Raw genomic sequence first — 26,761 nt, forward strand, 5'->3', positions numbered from 1 at the left:
CAACCAGCTATTAAACTTAACTTGTTCTGGCTTAAAAAAAAAACAAAACTCTTAGAAAGCATGTATTTTACATATTTAGATTTTATAAAGATGAATTATTAAAAAACATATTAGTGATAAACTGATACAGCCACTATGGAGAACAGTAGGGACATGCCTTTAAAAACTAAAAATAGAACTACTCTGTGATCCAGCAATCCCACTACTGGGCATACACCCAGAGAAAAGCGTAATTTCAGAAGACACATGCGCCCCAGTGTTCACAGCAGCGCTACTCACAACAGCTATGACAGGGAAGATTCCTCAACAGAGGCGTGGATAAAGAAAATCTGGTGCATACATACAAAGAAATATTACACAGCCATAAAAGGAACAAAATTGGGTGATTTGAAGTGATATGGATGGACCTAGAGAGTGTCATACAGAGTGAAGTAAGTCAGAAAGAGAAACACAAATACTGCATATTAATGCATATACGTGGAATTGAGAAAAATGGTATAGATGATCTTATTTGCAAACCAGAAATAGAGACACAGACATAGAAAACAAATGTATAGACCCAGGGGAAAGGGGAGGGGTGGGATGAATTTCGAGACTGGGATTGATATATACACAATATTGATAGTATGTATAGATACAACAGTACAGATGACTAATAAGAACCTACTGTATAGCTCAGAGAACTCTACTCATTGCTCTGTGGCAGCCTAAACAGGAAGGAAATCCAAAGAAGAGGAGGTAAACACATATATATATAAAAGAATTCACTTCATCAGAGAAACTAACACAACACTGTAAAGCAACTATATTCCAATAAAATTTAATTTAAAAATAAAATAAAATTGAAAAATGTTATATATTCTAAAATGCTCACTGAAGTCAGTTATTCATTCTATTCAACAGCATATTTTAAATATATCCTAGGAGCAGTTTTATTCCTTTCAATTTAGTTAGAATTAGCTGCAACTGATTGCTTTTCTCTAGGAAAAATCACATAGGCTACAAAAAAAGAATCAATCAAAACATTAAAATTCTAAGATAATCTGATCAGTGTATTTGTCTCATTTTAAGATGTTCCTCATTTTATCCTCCTTACATTATCTTTTGTGATATGAATAGCCCTTAACTTTCAGATTTTTGGTACTGAGACAATTATAAAAATATAGATGGGCCTTTTATTTTAGAGGAAAGTTAAGCATTTTATAGAAAAAGGTTTCCATTTTATAGGAAAAAAGCTAAACTTTTATAGGAAAGTTATTTTAAATAAATGTTATAAAATCTTATTCTCTTTTAAAAAAATAATATGCATATTTTCTTTGATATTTTGTATTTCAAAAATTTGTTGGCTTCAGGAAAATGGCATCTCCTGCACCATATAAGGAAAGTGGAGTTCAAGCTGTTGAGTCTCCTTAAGCTAAAGATACTAGGTTGTTTGAAATCTAATAGTAGGGCTACCTTATAGCCTTTTAAGAGCCACTTATTAATAAAATGAGATAATAAGTCTATTTTTTCCCAGAAGATCTCTTTCATATTCCTACAACTATAAAAATAGTGCTGATGAAGAAAAAATGTAGACCTGCTGATCTCACTTCAAGGTTTAAAACATAAACCCTGACTTTAAAATGGCCCACAAAATGAATTGGATATGAATCACAAGACAATAGGGAATTTTAAGGGAAATCTGTTTCAAAATACTCCAAGCAGGTTGGCATCACCATTAAATACATCTACAAGATAATTGTGCTTCATTGATAAGGTGATATACCCAGGCTCTTGAGATACAGAAACGCGGGAGCACTTAATAGCTCTGCCTGTGTAGAGATTAGAAGAGTAAGGGGCAGAAAAGTCAGCTGACTCATCCATATTAAACAGTAAATCCAGGCCGATCTTGCACCTGATTCCAACTGCAGCTTTACAGTATAATATAGTAGTTTCTTTTTTCCTTTTTTTCCTTCATTTCTTCCCTCCTTTCTTCCTTCCTCCCCTTCTTTTCTATGTACTATATACTATTATATATGTGTCACATATAAAATAACTTAAACATAGAATATCACAAGAATCCATAATGTGTAATATTCACAACTATTTTTCTATGAAAGGAAAATATACTGGAGATGGAAACTGTCTTCTTCATTCCAGGGCTTTGTGTTATTGTAGTCAAAGCTGCTAAGATCGCTACAGGGGTGGCTATTCTATTTGCTGCATATAAGCAATGGATAAGGATGAAAAATTCATTTAATGGATCTGGGGGCACCTGAAGTTAAATGAAGGTTATTTCATTTGTCAGTATGAGACATGACAACATTAGTTTCGCTCAGTTAGCTGTTTCAAGAGCTAGACATTAGCCTTGTCTTTGGTGAATCTTCCTGCTACTGTTTGCAAAACTACCTCTCCAAATATAGCAGATAGATTAATCAAATGTGCATAGATGCAATTTACTAATGGTAAGAATGAAAAGAGATGTGTACTACATCGAAATAATTCACCAGTGAAATACCAAGGCTTGGCGTATCTTACTTGCATCATTACCTTGCAAAATGTTGTCTGTAATTCAGCTAAATGTTCAAATCAGTAACTATAGATCTTAAATACATTTAACTATGATTCATTTAATCTGCTATTAAAAATATGCTATATAAGTAGAAAATCTGATTGACTACCATTTATAAACATTATACTTTGCAAATAAAGAAAATCAAAGCTCAGAAAGGTTATGAATTTGGTCAAACTAGGAAAAGTAAGGCGTAGAGCTCCCAAAAGTCTGTCAAGTTTTTAATTTCTATGATAATATAGAGTTGGTGATCTCATTCAGAAAGCACCTACTTTAACTGAATTTCAATTTAAGATAATGTTTAAAATTACAAAAACATAAATATTTTAATACATACAAATTTTATGTTATATGTAGGACTTGCATGTCTCATATATATATATATATATATATACACATACACATATATATGATATGTGAGTAGCCTTGGGGGAAAATTTATATGTAATAGAATTCAGTACTTTCAAATTAATTTTTGATTTAATTAATTTTAATTAATCTCTAGTCTTTTTGCACATTTTTTCCCTTAGGTGTTCAAAGAAAGAAATTAGCCTTTCTGAAAACATGTGAAAAACTCTCTAGTTGATGAGTTGTACCCTATTTCTCTCGCCTGCCAATGCAAGAGACACAGGAGACGTGAGTCTGATCCCTGAGTCAGGAAGAGCCCCTGAAGGAGGAAATGGTAACCCACTCCAGTACTCCTGCCTGGAAAATTCCATGGGCAGAGGAGCCTGGTTGGCTACAATCCATAGGGTCGCAGAGTTGGACATGAGTTAGTGACTGAGCACGCACACCCTAGTTCTGTAACTTCAAAATCTAGCTTTACTCTCTACTGTTTGGTATTTGTCATCACAAATAAAAAATTCTTTTATATATCTTATTATGGGTTGAATTGTGCCCACCCTCCCCTCAGAAAGGTATTTTCGACTATGACCTTAATTGGAAATAAGGTTTACAGAGATGCAATCAAGTTGAAATAAGGTAATTAGAGCAGGTCGTAATCCAACATGACCTAATCTGGTATGTCCTTAAAGGGGACATTTGGACATTGAAGCAGACACAGAAGATGATATAAAGACATAAAGGGGAATGACATGCAAAGACTGAGGATCAGGTGATATATCAACAAAGAAAACTAAAGAAAGCTAAAGATTAAGCTAAGAAACAACACTTAAATAATTTAATGCCTTGTATCATACCAGTTCACTCTAGTCTATTTTCAGATATTAACCTGGGAAAAAACAGCATAATATAAATGGTTCTTTTGTTTTTAAGAAGTAAGTAGAAAGTAAAAGCCCACTTAGCTAATAATTTCACTTTGTATACTGGAAGTATTTTAAGGATCGTCATCAAATATTTGAACAGATATTTAAGTATAAATTCATATCTTTGTCTCCAACAGACTATTTGGTTTAATGATACTGCTATCCATCCATAGCTGTAACTTGAGTTATCATTTTCTCTCTTCTTTTTATTTCATCTGTCATAGAACTTGCAAGTGATGATTTTTCCAAAATGCCTCTCTAAATCATCGTTTCTCTAAATGTGGCTACTTTTTTGAAGATTTCAGTGTGTCTTAATAGGCTTTAAACTGATTACTTTCCTCCAATTTTACCTGTCATGAAAAAACTGATAATCTGCTTTGTTCCAGTGATGGCAACTATCACATGTATCACAAAAACTATTATTGCTGATTCTATATGTTTTACATGCTCTAGGTCACTTAATCAGGACAGGAACAACACTGCTTAGAAAGATTAAATAACAGGCTTAAGGTCAAACATAAAGTGGTAAAGCTGAAATTCTATTATACTTCAAAATATATAAACTTAACTTGGTACTGTATCATAAAAGTCTCTTCATATTGGCTATTAGAAAAAAAATTATGTTGGTTGCCAGATAGATTTTGAATGTCCTAGCTTCTTTATGACTTTTTTTCGATGATTTTTAAAAACCATTAGATGTTGTTATGTTCAGTAGGTCAGATGGTAAAGCATCTGACTGCAATGCAGGAGACCCGGGTTTGATCCCCAGGTCAGGAAGATCCCGTGGAGAAGAAAACGGCAACCCACTCCAGAATCCTTGCCTGGAAAATCCCATGGTCAGAAGAGCCTGGTGGGCTGTACAGTCCATGGGGTCACAAAGAGTCGGACAAGACTGAGCAACTAACACATGTTCAAATCATTAATAGACACAAGTAATCAAGGAAGAGCTCCTAAATGCCTTAGGGCCAATCCATCTTGCTTTTAATTCAGTGTTTTCATTTGACATAATTTTTGGTGAACAGGATGCATGTTAAAATTTCAGATACTTGATAAGGTATATGATGATGTAATTACAATTATAATTAAATATAAATAATCAATATAATTATAATATGTTTATAATACAACAATGGGCTTCCCTGGTGACTCAGCTGGTAAAGAATCTGCCTGCAATGAGGGAGACCTGGGTTTGATCCCTGGATTGGGAAGATCCCCTGGAGAAGGGAAAGGCTACCCACTCCCGTATCCTGGCCTGGAGAATTCCATGGACTATATAATCCAGAGGGTCACAAAGAGTTGGACATGACTGAACAACTTTCACTCACATCAATAATACAATCAGAATGATTTTAATTACGTTTGAATTTGTGTGTTAGCTAGTTGTGTATAGACAATCAGTATACACAAACTTATGCAAATGTTTTTGATTACAAAACTTCAGGTAATTTTAAAGTAGACAGATTTCATTTTAACTTTTTAAAAAAAGTCTAACCTCTCTATTTTGAACTGTGGTGTTGGAGAAGACTCTTGTTGGAGTCTCTTGGACTGCAAGGAGATCCAACCAGTCCATCTCAAAGGAAATCAGTTCTGAATATTCATTGGAAGGACTGATACTGAAGGTGAAACTCCAATAGTTTGGCCACCTGATAAGAAGAACTGACTCACTTGAAAAGACCCTGATGTTGGGAAAGATTGAAGGCAGGAGGAGAAGGGAATGACAGAGGATGAGATAGATGGTGGGATGGCATCACCAACTCGATGGACATGGGTTTGAGGAAGCTCTGGGAGCTGGTAATGGACAGGGAAGCATGGTGTGCTGTAGTCCATGGGGTCGCAGAGTCAGACACGACTGAGCAACTGAACTGATTGAACCTCTCTATTGTGACAATGGCTGCAAAATTGTGTGTTAGAATGCTTTTGAAGATGCATCTGTGAATGACTATGTGCATGTTTGTATGTATATGTTGATAGACTTAGCATGAAAGATTGACAATCTAAAGGAACTTTTGGCTATCTAGGAAGATGAGTAGGATGACCATAGAATTTATTATTCACACAGAGAGAGCTTTCAGAGGTAAAGGATGTGGATGGCATCATTAACAAAGTTGCTGGACAAACATCATAATATGGTCCTTTTGCTGATAAATAGTGGCAGATGGCTCCCCCAAATATTCACAAAAAATGATACAGCAATAAGTTAAAGAAAAAGGGAAATGAGAAGAAAACTTAAAATATACTTTATACTGAGAAAATGGCAGGGAATTATGTAGCAGCAACATCTTATCATTCACTCTACAGCTATTTAAGTATGTTATGAAAATTTAAATGTATTTTCTTGAAAAATGTATCTCAAAACTGAGTACATCAAAATACTCTACCACTTTCTGATAAATCCACTTCTCCTAGAGAAGGGGTGATCCTGTTGGTAGTCACCACTAAGTCAGAGAAACAGCCTTTCAGTCCACCTTTGGACTTTGGTTTTTCAGGGTAGATACAAAATGAACCAGTCTTGTTTTACCTTTTTTTCTTATTCAAATAGTAGCACAATGGTAGGCTATTAGGAATTGCTGAACATACTTCAGGAAGCTAATACTTATTTTGTGTAGTTACTGGCAACTGAGTCCAAGCACCGTATTTACAAAGCGTTGTCCAGAAACACAGCAACGAAAATACAGTGGTTTCTCTCGCAGTGTTTAAGGTCATTATCAGCTTCAACTGTTTCATCTTCATCTTTGTATAACTGCTAGGATTTTAAATTCTTCCAAAAGTCAAGCCATTTAAAGAAGTACACACCAACATGATTTGTCCATTGGAAAAATAAAACTATATCCCTACCTTTCAAGTGAGGGCTGTGTACGTGCATTCTTTGCAGATGTAGATTTATTGGAACAAATTCTAATGTTTTTTCTCCTTTGCTGCTGCTTGATTTGAAAGAGGACCCTAGGTGGAAAAAATTGAATATCATTAGTAAATAGGTATGTGCATTTGTGTGTGAGTGCACAAACAGGTATTGAAAAGTCCATCTGATATAAAAGTTCAGAAGAAAAATATTTCCTGCACGAGGTGCTTTTTTTTCCTCAGAAATTTAATTAAAAAAAAATTCTGTTACCCATAAATGATGCCATGAGGGAAAAAAGTACAATTTTTTCTTCTTTGCTTTTCATGTCAAGATGGTAGAGTTGAAAATTTAAAAAAAAAATTGGCTTTTCTATATTCATAATAATACTTATGATTGCTTTCACATAACATACATGAAATTCATTTCACTTTGAATATGTGAAGTCATTGATTTCACACCTGTTTCCTTGCTGAGTTCTGTCAGAATGTCTTGGTACATATTCAGCATTTGATCACAGTGAGTGAGGACGTTTTTTCGTAGATTGTCCCAGTGTGGAGAAAGCTCACCAAGTTCTTTTAGCTCCTGGTTTCTGTTAAGTATGGAAAAGAAGAGAAAACATTGATTGTTATCTTAAATCCATCCATACAAAATGCTTTGTCAGGATTGCCAAACTAATTGACTGACCATCCCTTTCAGGAAAACTTTGTGCTTATTAGGAAAAAAATCATTTTAACACAAAGGAAGATATGAATCGTTTAGCCCACACAAAAATTAAAAGTTCTGTATGCTCAGTCACTCAGTCGTGTCTGACTCTTTGTGACCCTACGGACCACAGCCCGCCAGGCTCCTCTGTCCATTGGATTTTCCAGGCAAGAATACTGGAGTGGGTTGTCATGCCCTCAACCAGGGGACCTTCCCAACCTGGGGATTGAACCCACGTCTCCTGCGTTGCAGGTGGGTTCTTTACCACTGAGTCACCAGGGAAACCTACGGTTCTATATATCAAGGAATAAAGTATATTTAATTTATTGACAAGAATTTCACAAAGATGACAAAGACTTACTACCCTTAATATATAGAGAGGCCATTCAGTTTTGTTTTGTTTTTTTTTTAAATCAAAATAGAAAACCTCAATAGAAAAATAACTAAATTCTAGGCTTTGACTATTCAAACTAAAATTATCTGGAATGAGCTATCTAACCATATCTGAAGCTATTCAGATAATCTAGTTTATGTATAATATAGCTATAATTCTTTTAAAGCCCATAAATAGTATGATCAAGTATGATTTTATTGGTCTTAATTTCTGCCAAGGACAATTTAAGTAAATACTATATGCCTATATTTTGTCCCATCTTTATCAAAAGACCTAATCAAGTCATCTAGGTTTTAATTATTAACTTTTATCTAATTCTCTACCCTTTAGCCAAGTTAATTTAAATCATCAGAATGCCTTTTTAAATTATAATGATAAATGATTTAATATGCTGCTTGGTTAGATTTCTTATTCATTTCTGTAACCTTTTACCAACAACATTTTCATGAGGCTAATTTAACCAGCAATAATGAACCGTCTTTGCTATTTTGGCTGTGAAACATGCTAAATACCAAGCTAATAAATTCAGAAGATGTAGAATCTTTAACATCCTGTTAAATGCAAGAATAATGGATGGTGTGCAAAAATGTGACTTGCTTTCAAATTCCTGTAGCTGCTTTGCTTTGTTTCAACAGGAATGCAATATAGTATTGCTGCATCTTCCACCTGAGGTCTTTATAATCTCTGTGAACATTAATCTCAGTCTCAATTCTTCCATAGATTAGCTTTCATCACACAACATTCACAGAGGTAATTAATCAATGGACAATTAGAGGAAGGGAAGTTCATGGCAGAACGGGGATTAGGAGGGAAGGTTGAAGAATTAGAGAGGCAAGTTCTCTGTGTGGACTCAGATGACAGGGTGTTCAAACTCAGGACAAAGTGGCAACAACCAAAACAAACACATAATTTAAAAAGCTGAAGATACCCAAGTCTAGAACTCGGGGGCTTAGGTCAAATCTGAGGTATATAGCAAATGTGATACATCAGCTTACTAGGTAAGATTTTGAGCTTTATTTTCAATATATGGTTATAATAGAAATATTAACTTAGTATTCCTGTTTAATACTAATGAATGTACCAAGGGTTTACAATGTATGTTGTCCCTGAATCTCTATCAGAAATAATAACTATAAGGGGGAGTGGTGAGAAAGGGAAGCGGTGATTGTAAAGTCCCTGACTATGGCGTGGAATACTACGATGGAATATACCTCCCTGCCTAAGACAAATCTGACAAAGTGTGGTCTGAAAAGCTTAGTGTTCTATAGGGAAGCAGGGAGGAAATCTGTAAACTGATATTTAAAATGTATTATATTCCTCCAGTATGTCAAAACTTATATACAGGAATACGTAGATGAAACCTGACATTTACTGCATGTTTCTCCCAAGAAAACATTCAACAGATATACATCCTGAAAGTGACAACCAACCAGCATAAGGTTTTTCTGCATTAAAAAAAAAAAAAAAAGTTCAAATGTAAGAGAACTATAGAATAAAGGTGTAATAAACCAGAGCAATGAAAAATGCATAAAACAAAATGGGGCAGAGGAAAAAAGGCACTGTAAGATTTTTAAAAAAGAAAAAATTACATTGCTTGCTAAGTTACTTTAGTTGTGTCCGACTCTTGGCAACCCTATGGACTGTAGCCCACCAGGCTCCTTTGTCCATGAGATTCTCCAGGCAAGAATACTTGAGTGGGCTGCCATGTCCTCCTTCAGGGGATCTTTCTGACACCGGGACTGAACCCATGTCTCTTACATCTCCAGAATTGGCAGGTGGGCTCTTTATCACTAGTACTACCAAAAAAAATTACATTAACACATTAAAATAGTGAATATAATTGGGTGCACCAAAATCAGCAAGCTTTTCAATCAGGAAGGCTAGGGTTGTTTGTACCATAGTTTAATTTTGAATTGGTAAGCAAAAACTTTTGAGTTTAAGAGCCTTGCTTTCTCGAAGGCAGGGCCTGAGATCAAACAATCCCAGGTCAGCCAGAGGGAGGAAAAAAGAGAAGGGTTGAAAGGAAAAAGCAAAAGCAGACATAAGGTGGTCTGTTAATGAGCTGGGAAGAACCTCACAAGAAAACAAAGCTGGTTACTTGACCACATGGAACAACTCCAGAGAAGTCATAATGGAATTTCTCCTCTTTGGAAAGAATATCTAGGTGGAGGAAAAGTATATTTATTTATACCAGTTCCTTACCATCTTCTTTAGTTCACTGATAAAGGCCTCCATGGACATTAACTCCTTCATACCTCCAGTAGTATAATCTGTCTCCTCTGGGCAGCAACTGGGGAGTAATATCCCAGTGGAGACAGAATTTTCCTGGGTCTGGTCTGGAAAGCCATACAGATTCACTCTGGATATTTCCATGGCTGATATCTTTGGGGTCACGACAATGGCTGGTCTTCACCTTAAGGGAGACTGATAAACTGATGGAATTAGGAGATAAGGAGAAAGTGGTGGCACTAGCTGTGGCTCTCGATCGAGCAAGTGGTCAAAAGCTGAAGACATGTTGGGGGTGAGTAGGCATCAGTTCAGTTCAGTCGCTCAGTCGTGTCCGACTCTTTGCGACCCCATGAATCGCAGCATGCCAGGCCTCCCTGTCCATCACAGACTCCCGGAGTCCACTCAAACTCATGCCCATCGAGTCGGTGATGCCATCCAGCCATCTCATCCTCTGTCATCCCCTTCTCCTTCTGCCCCCAATCCCTCCCAGCATCAGGGTATTTTCCAATGAGTCAGCTCTTCGCATGAGGTGGCCAAAGTATTGGAGTTTCAGCTTCAACATCAGTCCTTCTAATGAACACCCAGGACTGATCTCCTTCAGGACAGACTGGTTGGATCTCCTCGCAGTCCAAGGGACTCTCAAGAGTCTTCTCCAACACCACAGTTCAAAAGCATCAATTTTTCGGTGCTCAGCTTTCTTCACAGTCCAACTTTCACATCCATACATGACCACTGGAAAAACCATAGCCTTGACCAGACGGACCTTTGTTGGCAAAGTAATGTCTCTGCTTTATAATATGCTATCTAGGTTGGTTATGACTTTCCTTTCAAGGAGTAAGAGTCTTTTAGTTTCATGGCTGCAGTCACCATCTGCAGTGATTTTGGAGCCCAAAAAAATAAAGCTTGTCACTGTTTCCACTGTCTCCCCATCTATTTCCCATGAGGTGACGGGACCAGATGCCATGATCTTAGTTTTCTGAATGTTGAGCTTTAAGCCAACTTTTTCACTCTCCTCTTTCACTTTCATCAAGAGGCTTTTTAGTTTTTCTTCACTTTCTGCCATAAGGGTGGTATCATCTGCATATCTGAGGTTATTGATATTTCTCCCAGCAATCTTAATTCCAGCTTGTGATTCTTCCAGCCCAGCGTTTCTCATGATGTACTCTGCATAGAAGTTAAATAAGCAGGGTGACAATATACAGCCTTGACATACTCCTTTTCCTATTTGGAACCAGTCTGTTGTTACATGTCCAGTTCTAACTGTTGCTTCCTGACCTGCATATAGGTTTCTCAAGAGGCAGGTCAGGTGGTCTGATATTCCCATCTCCTTCAGAATTTTCCACAGCTTATTGTGATCCACAGAGTCGAAGGCTTTGGCCTAGTCAATAAAGCAGAAATAGATGTTTTTCTGGAAATCTCTTGCTTTTTCGATGATCCAGCAGATATTGACAATTTGATCTCTGGTTCTTCTGCCTTTTCTAAAATCAGCTTGAACATCTGGAAGTTCTCGGTTCACGTATTGCTGAAGCCTGACTTGGAGAATTTTGAGCATTACTTTACTAGCATGTGAGATGAGTGCAGTTGTGCGGTAGTATTCTTTGGGATTGCCTTTCTTGGGGATTGGAATGAAAACGGACCTTTTTCAGTCCTGTGGCCACTGCTGAGTTTTCCAAATTTGCTGGCGTATTGAGTGCAGCACTTTCACAGCATCATCTTTCAGGATTTGAAATAGCTCAACTGGAATTCCATCACCTCCACTAGTTTTGTTTGTAGTGATGCTTTCTAAGGCCCACTTGACTTCACATTCCAGGATGTCTGGCTCTAGGTCAGTGATCACACCATTGTGATTATCTGGGTCGTGAAGATCTTTTTTGTACAGTTCTTCTGTGTATTCTTGCCACCTCTTCTTAATATCTTCTGCTTCTGTTAGGTCCATACCATTTCTGTCCCTTATTGAGTCCATTTTTGCATGAAATATTCCCTTGGCATCTCTGATTTTCTTGAAGAGATCTCTTGTCTTTCCCATTCTGTTGTTTTTCTGTATTTCTTTGCATTGATCGCTGAGGAAGGCTTTCTTATCTCTCCTGGATATTCTTTGGAACTCTGCATTCAAATGGGAATATCTTTCCTTTTCTTCTTTGCTTTTTGCTTCTCTTCTTTTCACAGCTATTTGTAAGGCCTCCTTAGACAACCATTTTGCCTTTTTGCATATCTTTTCCATGGGGAAGGTCTTGATCCCTGTCTCATGTACAGTGTCACGAACCTCCATCCATAGTTCATCAGGCTCTCTGTCTATCAGATCTAGTCCCTTAAATCTATTTCTCACTTCCACTGTATAGTCATAAGGGACTTGATTTAGGTCATTCCTGAATGGTCTAGTGGTTATCCCTACTCTCTTCAGTTTAAGTCTGAATTTGGTGATAAGGAGTTCATGATCTGAGCCACAGTCAGCTCCAGGTCTTGTTTTTGCTGACTGTGTAGAGCTTCTCCATCTTTGGCTGCAAAGGATATAATCAATCTGATTTCGGTGTTTTCCATGTGTAGAGTCTTCTCTTGTGTTGTTGGAAGAGGGTGTTTGCTATGACCAGTGCGTTCTCTTGGCAAAACGCTATTAGCCTTTGCCCTGCTTCATTCCGTACTCCAAGGCCAAATTTGCCTGTTACTCCAGGTGTTTCTTGACTTCCTACTTTTGCATTCCAGTCCCCTATAATGAAAAGGACATCTTTTTTGGGTGTTAGTTCTAAAAGGTCTTGTAGGTCTTCATATAACCGTTCAACTTTGGCTTCTTCAGCATTACTGGTTGGGGCATAGGCTTGGATTACCGTGATATTGAATGGTTTGCCTTGGAAATGAACAGAGATCATTCTGTCGTTTTTGAGATTGCATCCAAGTACTGCATTTCAGACTCTTTGAGTAGGCATAGAAAAGCACATAAACTGGGCCCAGGACAGGCAAACCTCTTGCATAATTCAGGTTCACCTGCATCATTTTATGAAATCCAGATAGCATGTAGAACAACATTCTTCATCTTCCCCAGGAAGGAAGTTCAAGTACAATCCTTCCAAGTGATGGCCAGTTGCAATTTCCCAAAGATTTAAATAGAAGCAGTACACCAAGTACGATAGTTGATTCTCGGGCTGATTTGGGGGCCTTAACTGATGCTGATCACCCATCTTTTCTACCACTCACTCCAGATTTGCTCCGACTCTACTGGCACTTCAGCTGGTCTGGGATGCTGCCTTGTGAGGTTATCTAGATCTTAATCCCAAGAGATTAGGCTCTTCGTTTTCTTTCTTTCATGGAATTTTAGTTGTGGCAGTTTCCCAATTATTTGGACATGGAACACCTCTGAGTTCTAGTCATATTTTTCTTGGCTCAGATTGTGACACAGTAGCCCTGTTTCCTTATGGAGATGAGCACAGTACCTCTTACTATCTCTCCTGGTCCATTTAGTTAGAAATGTATGGTGGTCACATCACATGCAATATCAAACACAACTCCCAGTTAATTCTGACTCTTACTGGGTCCTCTGACAGAACTGCCTCTGCCCCTACTCTAAGAATCAGTATTCTAACTGGCAAAGTCTAAGGTTATAGGGAAAGGATATTGGGAAAGGATCTCCAAGTAGGGCATTGTGATTGGATATAAGGGCCCACCCTTTCTTCTAGAGGTGGTTATTCTGGCTATGACAGGCACAACATCTGATATGAGCTGTTGATTTAGTATATAAACTTCATCCTGGAGGTTTTTTGCCCAAGTTGGTACCTTAGCTGAATCTTTCAAGGTGAATATTATTCCACTGTTCTATCAGGTCAGTGGCTTTTTGCTGGGGGTGGGGTGGGGGAGGGGCGGAATGGAGTGCCGTGATTACAAACTCATATTGCAGCTCATTTGATGTAGCAAGGGCCCTTTGCTTGGAGCAATGTCATGTGGGACAGCATATCATTGGATCAGGCATTCTGTGAGCCATCAGATGTGGGAGCTAGCAGTGGCATTATGAGCAGAAAAAGCAAACACAAATTCAAACTACATTTCATATCCCAGTATTAACTGTTGCCTTCTCCAAGGTCATAGGGATCCAACTTAATTGACCTGCCACCAAATAGTTGCTCAGTCTCCCCCACAGAATGGTATAATATTTGAGTCCATTGCCAATGTTAATGCAATGTTAATTTAGCAGTAATAGTAGCTACATCAGTCTTGGAGAGGGAGGCCATGCCTTTAGGTTCAAGTATAACCCCTGTGTCTATCACCAAGGCCATTCTATTCTTGGGTCTATTTCACAAACTCTGGGGTGTCTGAGAGTCTGGCTAATATCCATGGGCAGGTAATAAAGTCCATCTGGTTGCAAAGGGCCTTTTCTGCAGTATTTGTTTTCTGATGAGCATGGCTCTCAGGCATAAAGGTATTTGTGTTAACTCCTATAAGCCCATCCCCATACCCCTGTCCAGACTCCTTGAATCCAATCTTCTAGTCTGACTTCTTCCAGATCATTCACTTTGCTAATACTCAATATATATCCATGCCTGAAGCCATCTCTCTCTCTAAATGAATAATAATTACAATGTTCTTCAGATCTACCCACAGGATGGATTTTGTCATTACTAACCTTCGTTATCTACCTAACACATCAACCTGACCCATCTTTTTAAGCATTTGAATTCTTTCCTCCTCCATGAGTCAATCGTATGAGATCTCCTATGGGGTTCTAAGTATGAATGAGAGAGAAGCATCATGAAATAGAGGTACTGACATGAGGTCGTGACATGAGACTCTGGGACAGCTCTTTATGAAACATATTCATACCTCCCAGATCTGCTTAAACTCAATTCCAAACATATTACTCCCATCTCACAATACCTTACTCCTGTATCATACAATGGGATCACATCAGTACCTATGTCATAATGGGCAGCTCCAGGCCAGAGCTGTGTCCCATCATCAGAAGTTCTGTCTCTTAACTAGGGTCCAGTATTAGACTGGGATGATGCAGGAGGCATCAGCACATTTCAAAACCCTAAAGGTCTGCACTGAAATGAGTCTTCTCTGGATTTGCTGAAGCTTCCACAGGCTAAAACTATTTCTCACCACAGATACTTTCAGGCCCAAGGCTGAACCTCCATGGTCATGCACCCAAGGGCTTGCAACACAGGATTTTTTGAAAGGTTCCTGTTACTTGGGCTCTATTTGACACATTTTGCTTCTCCATTAATGATTTACATGTATATGTAATAATTTATATATATATACACTTTATAGAAGTAAATATATATTATATAAATAAGTATATATTTTTATATATAACCACTATATATCATATGCATCAAATATATATGATATATAGTGATTATATACTTTTTTGTGTATATGACTTTTATGTATATTAATGACATGTGTATCAGAAATACAGCTCAAAAGCATAGCAGTCACTTACGTACAGAGATGAGAAAGGTCTTTTTGTGTATGTATACGTATGTGCTGTATTCCTGATTTTCCCCATTATTTGTCATTGAACCAACTTATGTTAAAGATAAAGCAACCCTATGTTACTCCACTGCAATTATTAGCATCTCCTTCATTTGTAAAATACCCCATTAGATAATCCAAATTATAGGATACCAGAATTAAGATATCCTTTTGATATAGACTATAAGAAAACAACAACTACAAACTCACACAATATCACAGTTGGAAGGAAATTTAGGAAACAGTTTGAAACCTCTTGCTTCACAGAAGGAGGCATCTAAATAGAACTGCTTGTTAGTCTAGAAGTCACTAGAATACTATAAGACTTTTAGACTATAATCCCCATGTACACACTTTCCTCATACCATAAAATTCTGCACTATAACGGCAAAGAAATACATAACAAATTAACAAAATAACAAACAATAAACAGTTGTTTGTTTGTTGAAGGTACTCAAAGAATATATGTTGAATGAGTTGCATTTACAGCCTGGACCTATTGACTTGTAGAAGTACATTTATAATCTTTCATGTACTCTTAATATTAAACCTGAACCCATGATAAGTTATAATTCGGAACTTTTATTTCTGAGTCATTCAGTTAGAATGGCATGGCACCTGGGTATCCAGTACTAACCTCTAAAATGTGTTCAAGTGTATGGTGGTGTCCAGTATTCTGAGACCCATATATAAGGCCCCTGTGGTCCAGCCTGCATGTTGCCACTCTTACGTAATAGAAATCTGGCATCCACATTATAATTACATAGTTACCCATCTTTGCTAAGTCTTTGGTATGAATGATAAAGGTGATAAGCTCTGTAAATGTATTTTGAATTCATAGAAAAATATTTTTTAAAACACTCCTTGCCCACCTATAAACTTCTTCGTTTTACTCACAGTAACAACAGCTTCTGCTTTCAAAAGCTGGTGCACTGGGAAGACCCAGAGGGATGGGATGGGGAGGGAGGCGAGAGGGGGGATCGGGATGGGGAACACATGTAAATCCACAGCTGATTCATGCCAATGTATGGCAAAAACCACTATAATATTGTAATTAGCCTCCAACTAATAAAAATAAATGAAAAAAACAAAGCTGTCTCTTTCAGTTGTTATCCTACAACAATAAAAACAAAAATTTCTGGAAAATCTCCTGTCCTGCTAGAAAACATACAATTTTTTATGAATTTCCTACTCTACTCTTACTAAAGTTCTATTTTTAAAACAAATCTTCTAGCTAGTCTCTAACTCCTTCTGATTCTCCAAGACTCTAATAGCGAGGCACAGAAAGTTGAAAAGACTGAATATTCAAATATTAATAAGCTTAGGCCGGTTACATGTTAAAGTTCTTTTGGCACTTACTGCCATCCATCCACTTTCACTTGGCTACCTACAAAAATAAAAGGCAGATTATATAAAATAAGTCTCCAAAGGAGACAGGTGATTGCTAAAGCCTACTTGAGAAATATCTAATGCTCTATGGTTCTTGACATTTCAACTGTAAAGTTTGACATTCTTGATAGTTGATGAAATATTCATACAGCACTCTGGAAATAACCTGATGGGGCACTTTTTGTCTATATGGTTTATTTCATCTTGCCTTGTTTAAATATTTCAAAAATACATGCTTTCCCTCTGCAGGAAAATTTTAAGTAGTTCCTGGAAGTTCTTATGACCTGCTGAATTTTCCAAAATGTGAAACACACAATTAAGTATATAACAACCTTGAAAATGCAGGCTATTAAATAACATAGAGAGAAAATGAGACCACCACCCCCCCCCCAAGAGAAAAAAACAAACCAAAGGACTCCTGGAAGAATAAAGAGGAATCACTGAACACAAAATGAGTCATATAAACTAAAAGGGAAATAACCAAACCTGCCTTACAACATTCACATATAATGCACGAAACACTGGAAAGATAATTAAACAGAAAAAAGTTCTGCAGACTTCCTTACTTACACCCCTGGGTGTCATGGCTAAAAGAGCAGGGAGGGTGTGGGGCAATAGAGAAGCCAAGTAAGCAAACTAACATCAGACCCTTTTCCTTACTCTAGCCACCCACCTGCTCTAACTGAATCTCTCTAATTATACAGAGCTATTAAAAACATTTCTGCTGGTAAAAAATAAAACTAGGTTTAAGACTACCAAAATAGAACAACAGTTAAAAGAGGAGAAAGTTTATCATCTACTTAAAGCTTCTATTTTAAAGATAGCTTTAAAGCCTGCTGATAATGTATTTAAGAGGGGGAATTCCAACACAGGGAAATTTGCTCTGAGTCTTTGAGTCCCTGAGACTTGTCTTTGTTATCATTTTGTTCGACCACAGTCCTTAGTCCATGGAAAGTGTGTAATGTAGGCCTGCTGACTGAATGAATGAAAGGACTGCTTGCAGATTGTAGTTCTTAGATTTTTCTGATATTTGAGAGAAAGTCAGAATATAAACTGACTCTTGTAGTCAAGGACCCTATAGTCAAGGCTATGATCTTCCTAGTGGTCCATACAGTTGGGAGAGCTGGACCATAAAGAAAGTAGAACACCAAAGAATTGATGCCTTCAAACTGTGGTGCTGGAGAAAACTCCTTCAAGTGCCTTGGACAGCAAGGAGATCAAATCAGTCAATCTTAAGGGAAGTAACTCTGAATACGCATTGGAAGGATGGATGCTGAAGCTGAAGCTGCAGTATTCTGGTCATCTCATGAGAACAGCTGACTCACTGAAAGAGTCCCTGATGCTGGGAAAGATCGAGGACAGGAGGAGTAGAGGGCGTCAGAGGATGAAATGGCTGGACAGCACCACTGATGCAATGAACATGAACCTGGGCAAACTCTGGGAGATGGTTAGAGACAGGGAGGCCTGGAGTGCTGCAGTCCATGGGGTCACAAAGAGGTCGACACAACTGGGAGACTGAACAACAACAGAATATAAACTAACCCTGAAGTAGAATGCTGAGATCTACTTCAAATACAATGGATACATGTAATATATAAATGTGTCACTGTTGAGTCCTCTAACTTTATATGGTCTAGGTCTGTAACCCTGGCTTCCTTAATTCTTCCTCAGGGACAGAGAAAGATTTGAAATGTATCTTCATATAGCATTTCTTACTGCAGTGGTTTATTCTGTGTGTCAGTTTTGCTGAACCACAAGGCATCAGATATTTGGTCAAGTGTATTTGCAGATGTGTCTATGAGAGTGCTTCAAATGATATTAACATTTAAATCTATAGATTGAGTAAAGCAGATTGTCTTCCCTATATTGGGTGGGTCTCATCCAACAAGTTGAAGGCTCACATAGAATAAAAGGGCTAAGCAGAAGAGAACTCCTCTTGCCAGACTGATTTTGAACTAGGACACTGGCTTCTCCTGGGTCTCAAGCCTGCTGGCCTTTGGACTAAAACCACATCACAGTGTCTCCTGGGTCTCCAGCTTGCTGGCTCACTCTGAAGATTTTAGGATGAGTACACACAGACACACATACACACACCTCCTACTGGTTCTGTTTCTCTAGACAATCTTGAGTAACACAGTATGTAGAGATTTCACCACAAAGCTTTCTCTCTGCTTATGTAAAAGAAGTTGAGGGGTAGTGATGAGATATAAATGTCTAGAATATAGTTTAGGCTCTTTCATGACTTTTTTTTACAAATACTCTGCTGACTTCAAAAGAAAAATAGCCACAGAGACACTCAGTTTGTCTAAGGGACATACACAAAACATTGCTCTAGTCCTGGGGTCAAGCTCCACATGTGAGCATCTATTTTATGTGCAAACCTCCAAAAATAAACAAAAAAAATCTGGTATGTAAATTCAAATATCTTTGATAGTTTGAAAAGTAATTATTGTAAGAAAGAATGCCAAAGAGTAACAGTTAATTCATTTATAAAAATGTAGTAAGACCAAATAGCCTGATAAAAGTTTATCTACCAAAGGATACAGCCCAGTAAGAAAAGCATCAACATGTTATTTGAAATTGTTATTATCTAAGCAAATAGAAATATTTTCCCACAGTGAGCTGTGTAATACAATTTTGTAAAATAAAAATAGCTACACAATTTAAATAGAGCTTTTGGTAGTTATCACACTCTAAAACTACATGTGGGTGTACATGGGTGGCAGGTTTAATAGCCAAATGACTTTCATTCATTAAGTAAAATTAGACCTCAAATCAAACTTGAAAGAAGTCATAAAAATTTACCCATTAGGAAAAAAATTAAATACAAAATAGTCAATAAAGAACAGACTCCATAAATGACTGTCGGGTGTCTTCATTTCATAAAGTGGTCAGGTGATATCATAAAACTGAGCAAAGTTTGGAAAAAATGACTGGACATTCTGAGCAATAATTTACTCTGGATCTTGCTTGCCATTAAAATAAGTGGCTGTGGTACTATACACTCAAGGCAACTACAGGAATTAGTTGTAATCACAGAATCTGTTTGTATCTGATAACCAGCCAAGTTCTATAATTTAATTTTAGGTAACTTCATTAGAAAAAGAATGAGGAGTGATGAGCATGTTTTATTCCATCCTGAGAGTCTATTTTCTGTTCCTGATAAAGGTGTTTATTTACTTGTAAATAACATCTCACTTACCCTCCAAAGTTTGTCAAACACGGTCATTTATTATTATTATTATTTCTTTTTTTTCCTTTTTTTAAATTTTTTTTTTATTTTTGTTTTTATTTTTTTTTTAATTTTATTTATTTATTTTTTTCAGTGGGTTTTGTCATACATTGATATCTGGCTGATTCATATTATTTTTTATTTCTTAAAGCTCAGTGTTCCACTTATACTTAAAGTGATCCATATTCTCTGAAATTTATCCTAAATCCCACATATACTAATACATGTCTTTTCATTTTGGGTAGCCAGGAAAATTACTAACTGTACCTGAAAGGTTAGTAAAGCAAGAACTTGTGCTTACAGTATCATTATCTTTCCATTAGTCCTGCCCATTCTTTTAGAAAGTGTAAACATTTGTGGGTATTACCCCTGCGAATTCTCACCCCTGGATCTGGAATGTAGATGTCCCCAGTTCAGTTTCAGAAAGTGAAAGAAAGTGAAAATGAAGTTACTTAGTCATGTCCAACTCTTTGCGACCCCGTGGACTGTAGCCTGCCAGGCTCCTCTGTCCATAGGATTCTCCAGGCAAGAATACTGGAGTGGGTTGCCATTTCCTTTTCAGAGTTTTATGGTAATTCAAGAGGTTCCACAAAGTTCTTGGCAGCAGAGCTCTCTGAGGGACACCATGAGGTTTTCCAGGTCATCAAGGTTACTTTGGTATAGAATGTATCTCTTTCCTTTTTCTTAAAACAATCCTCAAATATAATTGTTTCAAAGTCCAGACTAAACAAAATAAAAAGTTCAGTCCCACTAGGCACATTTCAAGGACTCAACAGTCACATGTTATCAGAGTAGGCAGTGCAGTATAAAACATTTCCACCATCATGGAAGTTACAGTAAACAACACTGCTCTAGACAAATGAGAATATAAGTGAGCAGTGCAGTGACTTGTCTGATGCCATATTGTGAGGAAGTGGCAGAATCAAGACTTGTATCACAAGGTCTTGTGAATGCAAATCTTGTTCTCTTTTTAATCCCTAATGAGTATGATTTCCTCAGTAGCTAAAAGGTAAAGAATCTGCCTGCAATGCAGGAGATGCAGGATTGATCCCGGGTCAAGAAGATCCCCTGGAGGAGGAAATGGCAACTCACTCTAGTGTTCTTGCTGGGAAAATCCAATGGAGAGAGGAGCCTGACTGACTGTGGCCAATGGGGTCACAAAGAGTCGGACACAACTGAAGTGAATGAGCAGACAGGCATGATTTCTCTGAAGAAAGTTATTCTTCCATAGAAGGACAGCATGGCAATCTCCCATGTGAGGGACTCATCTGAACGTCACTTTCACCCAGATCAACAAAGCTGGTGCAAATAGCTTGCTCAAGTGTGCACTTACCAGACAGCCTTGGCTACCAGAAACGTTAGAATCTCAAACAACTGAACAAAATTCTTATATATTTTTTAACAAATATTTACATAGTGCTTATTACACTTATTCATGCCAAGTATGATAATAAGAACTTCACAAATGTTCACTCATTCTATGCATAACAGTCCAGGGAAGTAGCTATTATTATTATTATTACTATACTTATTTTACAAATGAGGAAACTGAGACTCAAGGAAGATAAGTAATCTACTCAAAGTCATTCAGATAGTAAGCAGCCAAGTTGGGATGAAGCCCAGTGTTTAGGGAGGATGCCCATGTTTTCAACACTGTTAGAAAGACCCTCTACTAGAAACAGCACAGTCTCACTCTCACTAGATATCACAGCAAGAACATATATCTATATACCTTCAACTTGCGAAAAAAAAAAAACAACAACAAGAAAACCTTCTGCATTTTGGTGACAATGACACAGCTTGATATCAGCCCTCTTACTCCTTACATTAAATTCCAGTGAGCAGGAAGAAAGGAGGATTTTATGTTACTAGTAGTGCTCTTCACTAAAGATGCTACTGCTGGTTATCCTCGATGAGTGTGGTCCAACAGAACTCTGTGTGATGGGACTGTTCCAAAGTTGTGCTATTTTATTGTGATGATTACTATCCATAGGTGACTACTGAGCACTTAAAATGTGACTAAGGTGATGGAAAAACTAAATACTTAATTTCATTTCATTTTAACAAATTTTAACTTAAGTTTAAATAGCCACTGGCTCAATTAAGAACCACAGAGGGCTCTAGTTTTTCTTCTAAACCTTGTGCCTGACCACTATGTACTGCACAGATGACTTATCTATTCAGTCATGCAGATCAAAATGTTTGAATTATTCTACACACCTTACTCCCAGATATAATCCATCACTAAATTCTGCTGAGTTCAGCTCATTAAAAAAAAAAAAAAAAAAAAAAAACTTCAAATGTTTGTACATTTCACGATTTTCCCCCAACCACCAAGATCTTAGCCACCATCATGATAAGCCTAGGCAACCACAAATGCCCTAAACTGTTTTACCACTACACACTTCTCTGCCTTTTTCTAACTGTAATCATGTCATTCTCCTCTCACAATTTCAGTTGTTCCTGGGAGAAGATTACATTCCTGAGTGCTTATTATATGCCAGGTATTACGCTAGGTTCCAAGAATAGTATAAGAAGAAAATTGACAAGTTCTTCCTTTTCTGTGTCCCAGGAGGCCCTAACTAATCTGAAGCCTGACTATCATTCCAAAATCACTCTCAGCTCTAAATACACAAATTTTCTGGGAGAAGACATGCCCAGTCCATTTTTCTGACCACTTGGAATTTGTAATGCCATACAGTAAACATATACATGAGGTATGCTAAGTTAGTAAACTAAAGGAGATTACAAATGTATTATAGACTCAGTTTTCTATCTGAAACACTGTCATTCAGGCAAGATAAAAACAGTGATAATAGTTTTGACATATTGCATGTCTCCTGTGTATATGGGGCTTCCCTGGTGACTCAATGGTAAAGAATCTTCCTGCCAACTCAGGAGATGTGAGTTCGACCCCTGGGTTGGGAAGACCCCCTGGAGAAGAAACTGCAACCCAGTCCAGTATTCTTGCCTGGGAAATCCCATGGACGGAGGAGCCTGGTAGACCACAGTCCACTGGGTCTCAAAGAGTCAGACAGGTCTTACTTAGCACCTGAGTATGCACGCACAAGAGTGGTTTCTGCATATTAAAGGCCTTTGTACATACGCAGGCTTCCCAGGTGTCACAGTGGATAAAGAATCTGCCTGTCAACGCCAGAGATACAAGAGACTTGGGTTCGATATTTGGGCGGGGAAGCTCCCTTGAAAGAGGGCATGGCAACCCACTCCAGTATTCTTACCTGGAAAATCCATGGATAGAGGGGCCTGGTGGGCTACAGTCCATGGGGTCACAGAGAATCTGGCATGACTGAGCAACTGAGCATGCATGCATGTACATATATACCAGTCATTTTTCATCAACAACTCATTTTAAACCTCACAATAACTTTGTGTATTTATTATTTAATCTTTTATTTACAGTTGAGGAAACTGAATATTAGGGCATTTACATAAATTGTGGATTTGGAAGAGTCAGGTTTCAAACCCAGAGTTGCACTTATACACACACATACACACACACACTAACAAATACTGTAGTCATTAAGTGCTAGAGTTTCTTGATTATTCACTTAATTACTACAGTAGCCTTTCAGGACAAATGATAACATTATCTAAAAAGTGAAAAAGAATGAAAATTGAGAGATTAAGTAATTTTCTAAAATTATAAGTGTGTATCAAATGGTAGATACAGAGATTGTGGACTTATTATTATTCCAATTCTGTGGTTTTATCATCACAACCCACACTCTCCCCTACTCAATCCATGTGAAGGAAAGAATCCTGGTACAATGGGCAAACATGCTTCTGAATGAGTTTTGCCTTATTTGTCCCAGAAGGGTTATTATTACAATAGCAAACAGCAAAATAAAACACATATTTCTATCGCCAGCTTGGTGATACTAAACACTCTCCAGGACCTCTCATTAAATGATACCAAGAATCCATAATGATGAACTTAATGGTACACAGCATCTGTCCTCAAAACTAGGAGTTGGTAGAACAAATGTGCTTTCTATGATAAATAATACACCACATGGTATTCCAACTGTGCATCAGCATTGCATGAAGAAAAATGAACAGAAGAAATAACACTAATCAGGTAGGAGCCAATAGTGGAGTCCTGACGGGATATTTTTATGCATCATTGTTAGATCTTTAGGACTTCAGATTTTTCTCAGAGAAAGCAAGCAAGAGAGACAGGAAGAAACATAAAGATAAAACAGAAGAGATAAAACATCTATGAGATTCATCAGCTTGAGGTTTATTTGTTATCTATGAAACCTAAACAGTATAGCTGCCCCTATTGCTTTTCCCATTAATCACTGTTTCCTTCAGGTCGGTAAGGATTTTCAGCTTGCCTCTATTTTATCCAAGTATGCAAATGTCAATAGACTCCCAAAAGTTATATGCTTCAGCCAGGCCAAAATAAACAAAGTATAGGTGAAGCTGGAGATGTGGGTAGACAGTAAGGAGCCCTAGCTTGCCTTGTAGGCTGGCTAAAGGGGAAACCTTGTGTGGTGAAAAATTTTGAAAAACAGTACATAAATTATACTTGAGATGATTTAATTCCATGGACAGAGTAGCCTGGGGGTCTACAGTCCATGGGGTTGCAAAGAGTTGAACAGACTGGGCTATTAACACACATATGGGCACAACCACATTCAATGAACAGGGTGGCTCATTATGTGGTAAAATTCTACTGTAAAACCTTCTGTACAATGAGGATATTTCTGAAGCAGAATTTATCTGAATATATTTTGTTCTAGCTCATAATTCCTAGCGAATGCTTTCAACATTTCTTAAATGACAGCCCTGTAGCATTATCAGTTTGAAATAATATGAACCTTTTTGAATACAATAGTCACAAAATATTTTTAAGATAAGGTGCAAGATCAGAAAATTAAAAATCTTCAGCATTTCTTTCAAATTATATATAATGCTTAGAAAATCCATTTAACAGTATATGGTAATATTTAAGTGAGCATATATTAACAGAACATGTCTCTAAAATGTAACTTGGTGCAGCAAACAGGCTTAAACCTGGGATTTCAAAGTATCTTACTATTATTTGCATACATAAGAATATATTGGATACAAGAAACAGATTTAAGATTAGATATTCAATAGATAGATACACTTGTCATAGGTCCGTAATATGGCTCAAAAAGTGAAGCGTATAGAATATTTGAAATATATAGTATTGAACAAAAAGGTGTTTATCTTCATTGGCAAAAAATATTTTATTATCATGAATTTAGTATATGTACAATATTTACAAACACTAATACCTAAGAGAAAGCATTCACATTCTCTCAAAGAAGTGCTAGGAAAACTTTCATTTAAAGATGTTATGTCCCAAATTCTATCACATTTTTCCTACTAAAACGTTTGGTCCATATGTTTTATAGTTTATTTACAGGATTGTTCCTCTGCCTAGTGCACACAGAGGTTTATATCTTAAATAAGACCTAAGAAACTCTTAAAGTTAATTGCTGTAAATTATTCCTATCCTTTCTTTTAGACTCTCGAAATTATACACAAGGAGTTTCACTACTTCCTTACCCCTGGGACCGATGAAAAAAAAAATACAAAGAGAAGAAATGAAGCAGGAGAAAAGGAGAAAAACACATGATATAAATCAAACTAATTTTTTCCTAGGGAGTTTTATGGACCATGAGGTTCATCTTCACTGAAATACTTCATTTCTTAAAACACTGTACCATAATAAGTTTTCAAACATCATACTATAATGTAGAAAAGTATACATTTTTGAGAAAACACTCTATGACCACCCAAGCCTCCCATCTAAACATACACGTGTGTACATCATCATTTAATATGGTATGTGTAGCTGTCATAGAGCTTCAATGCCACAAGTTCCACCATGTCCTCTAGTAACTACATATTTCAACGTAGACTAAGCACAGCAAACTTTTGAAGTAGCACAAAATCCAAAGATAATACTCAACATAAAATACACGGCAACACTAAAACAGGCTATAAAAATTTTATAGGTGGTAGTTTGGCAAGACCTACATAACTTGCCGCATGCAACCCACGTTGAGGGACTGTAAAACTTGAGGCATGATAAACACAGGCAAAGGTGCACATAAAGACGCACACAAGTGCACATGTACCTTCTATGTATTTAGCATCTCTGTGCTGCCTTCAACATGTCACTCTCTCCTTTTCTCTCCATTATAATAACTCCAGAGTAAACCAGTGGTCTTCCCCCCACCCCACATCCTTCAAGGAGGCTAGGTCAAAGAACTGGGCTGCTTTATAATGCCACATCCCTGATACATCATGATTATGGAGTCATTTAGTAAACTCCTTAGAAGCACGGTGTTATACTGATACTCGGTAATAAGAACCTCCCCCTCTTTCCTTCCCAACACATAATTTCAGTCTAGCTTTCAAGAGGTTACACATGAGGGCTGTCTCCTTGATACTCCTGCTGGAAATCGGCATTATTACAACATTTTCAAACCGATTATGTGAGTCTGTAAAGAGAACAGTGAATTTTTCTTATTGTTTATTTTTTTAATTTATCAGCTGGTAAAGAATCCGCCTGCAATATAGGAGACTGGTTTGATTCCTGGGTCGGGAAGATCCCCTGGAGGAAGGATAAGCTACCCACTCTAGTATTCTTGGGCTTCCCTGGTGGCTCAGATGGTAAAGAATCCACCTGTAA

General features: G+C 37.3%; 1 protein-coding gene across 3 annotated transcripts in view; it reads right to left on the bottom strand.

Moving 5' to 3' along the window:
* Positions 1-26,761, bottom strand: part of INPP4B (inositol polyphosphate-4-phosphatase type II B) — an 838,347-nt gene that overhangs the window by 174,925 nt on the left and 636,661 nt on the right. For all 3 annotated transcript variants that reach the window (XM_065904252.1, XM_065904253.1, XM_065904254.1), the window contains 2 exons: positions 7,114-7,244; positions 6,652-6,756 (listed from right to left, as the gene is read on the bottom strand). In XM_065904252.1, coding sequence (XP_065760324.1) covers positions 6,652-6,756; positions 7,114-7,244 — 236 coding nt within the window. The remainder of the gene's footprint in view (positions 1-6,651; positions 6,757-7,113; positions 7,245-26,761) is intronic.

This window comes from Muntiacus reevesi, chromosome 13, assembly GCF_963930625.1.
Source record: "Muntiacus reevesi chromosome 13, mMunRee1.1, whole genome shotgun sequence".
Lineage (NCBI taxonomy): Eukaryota > Metazoa > Chordata > Mammalia > Artiodactyla > Cervidae > Muntiacus > Muntiacus reevesi.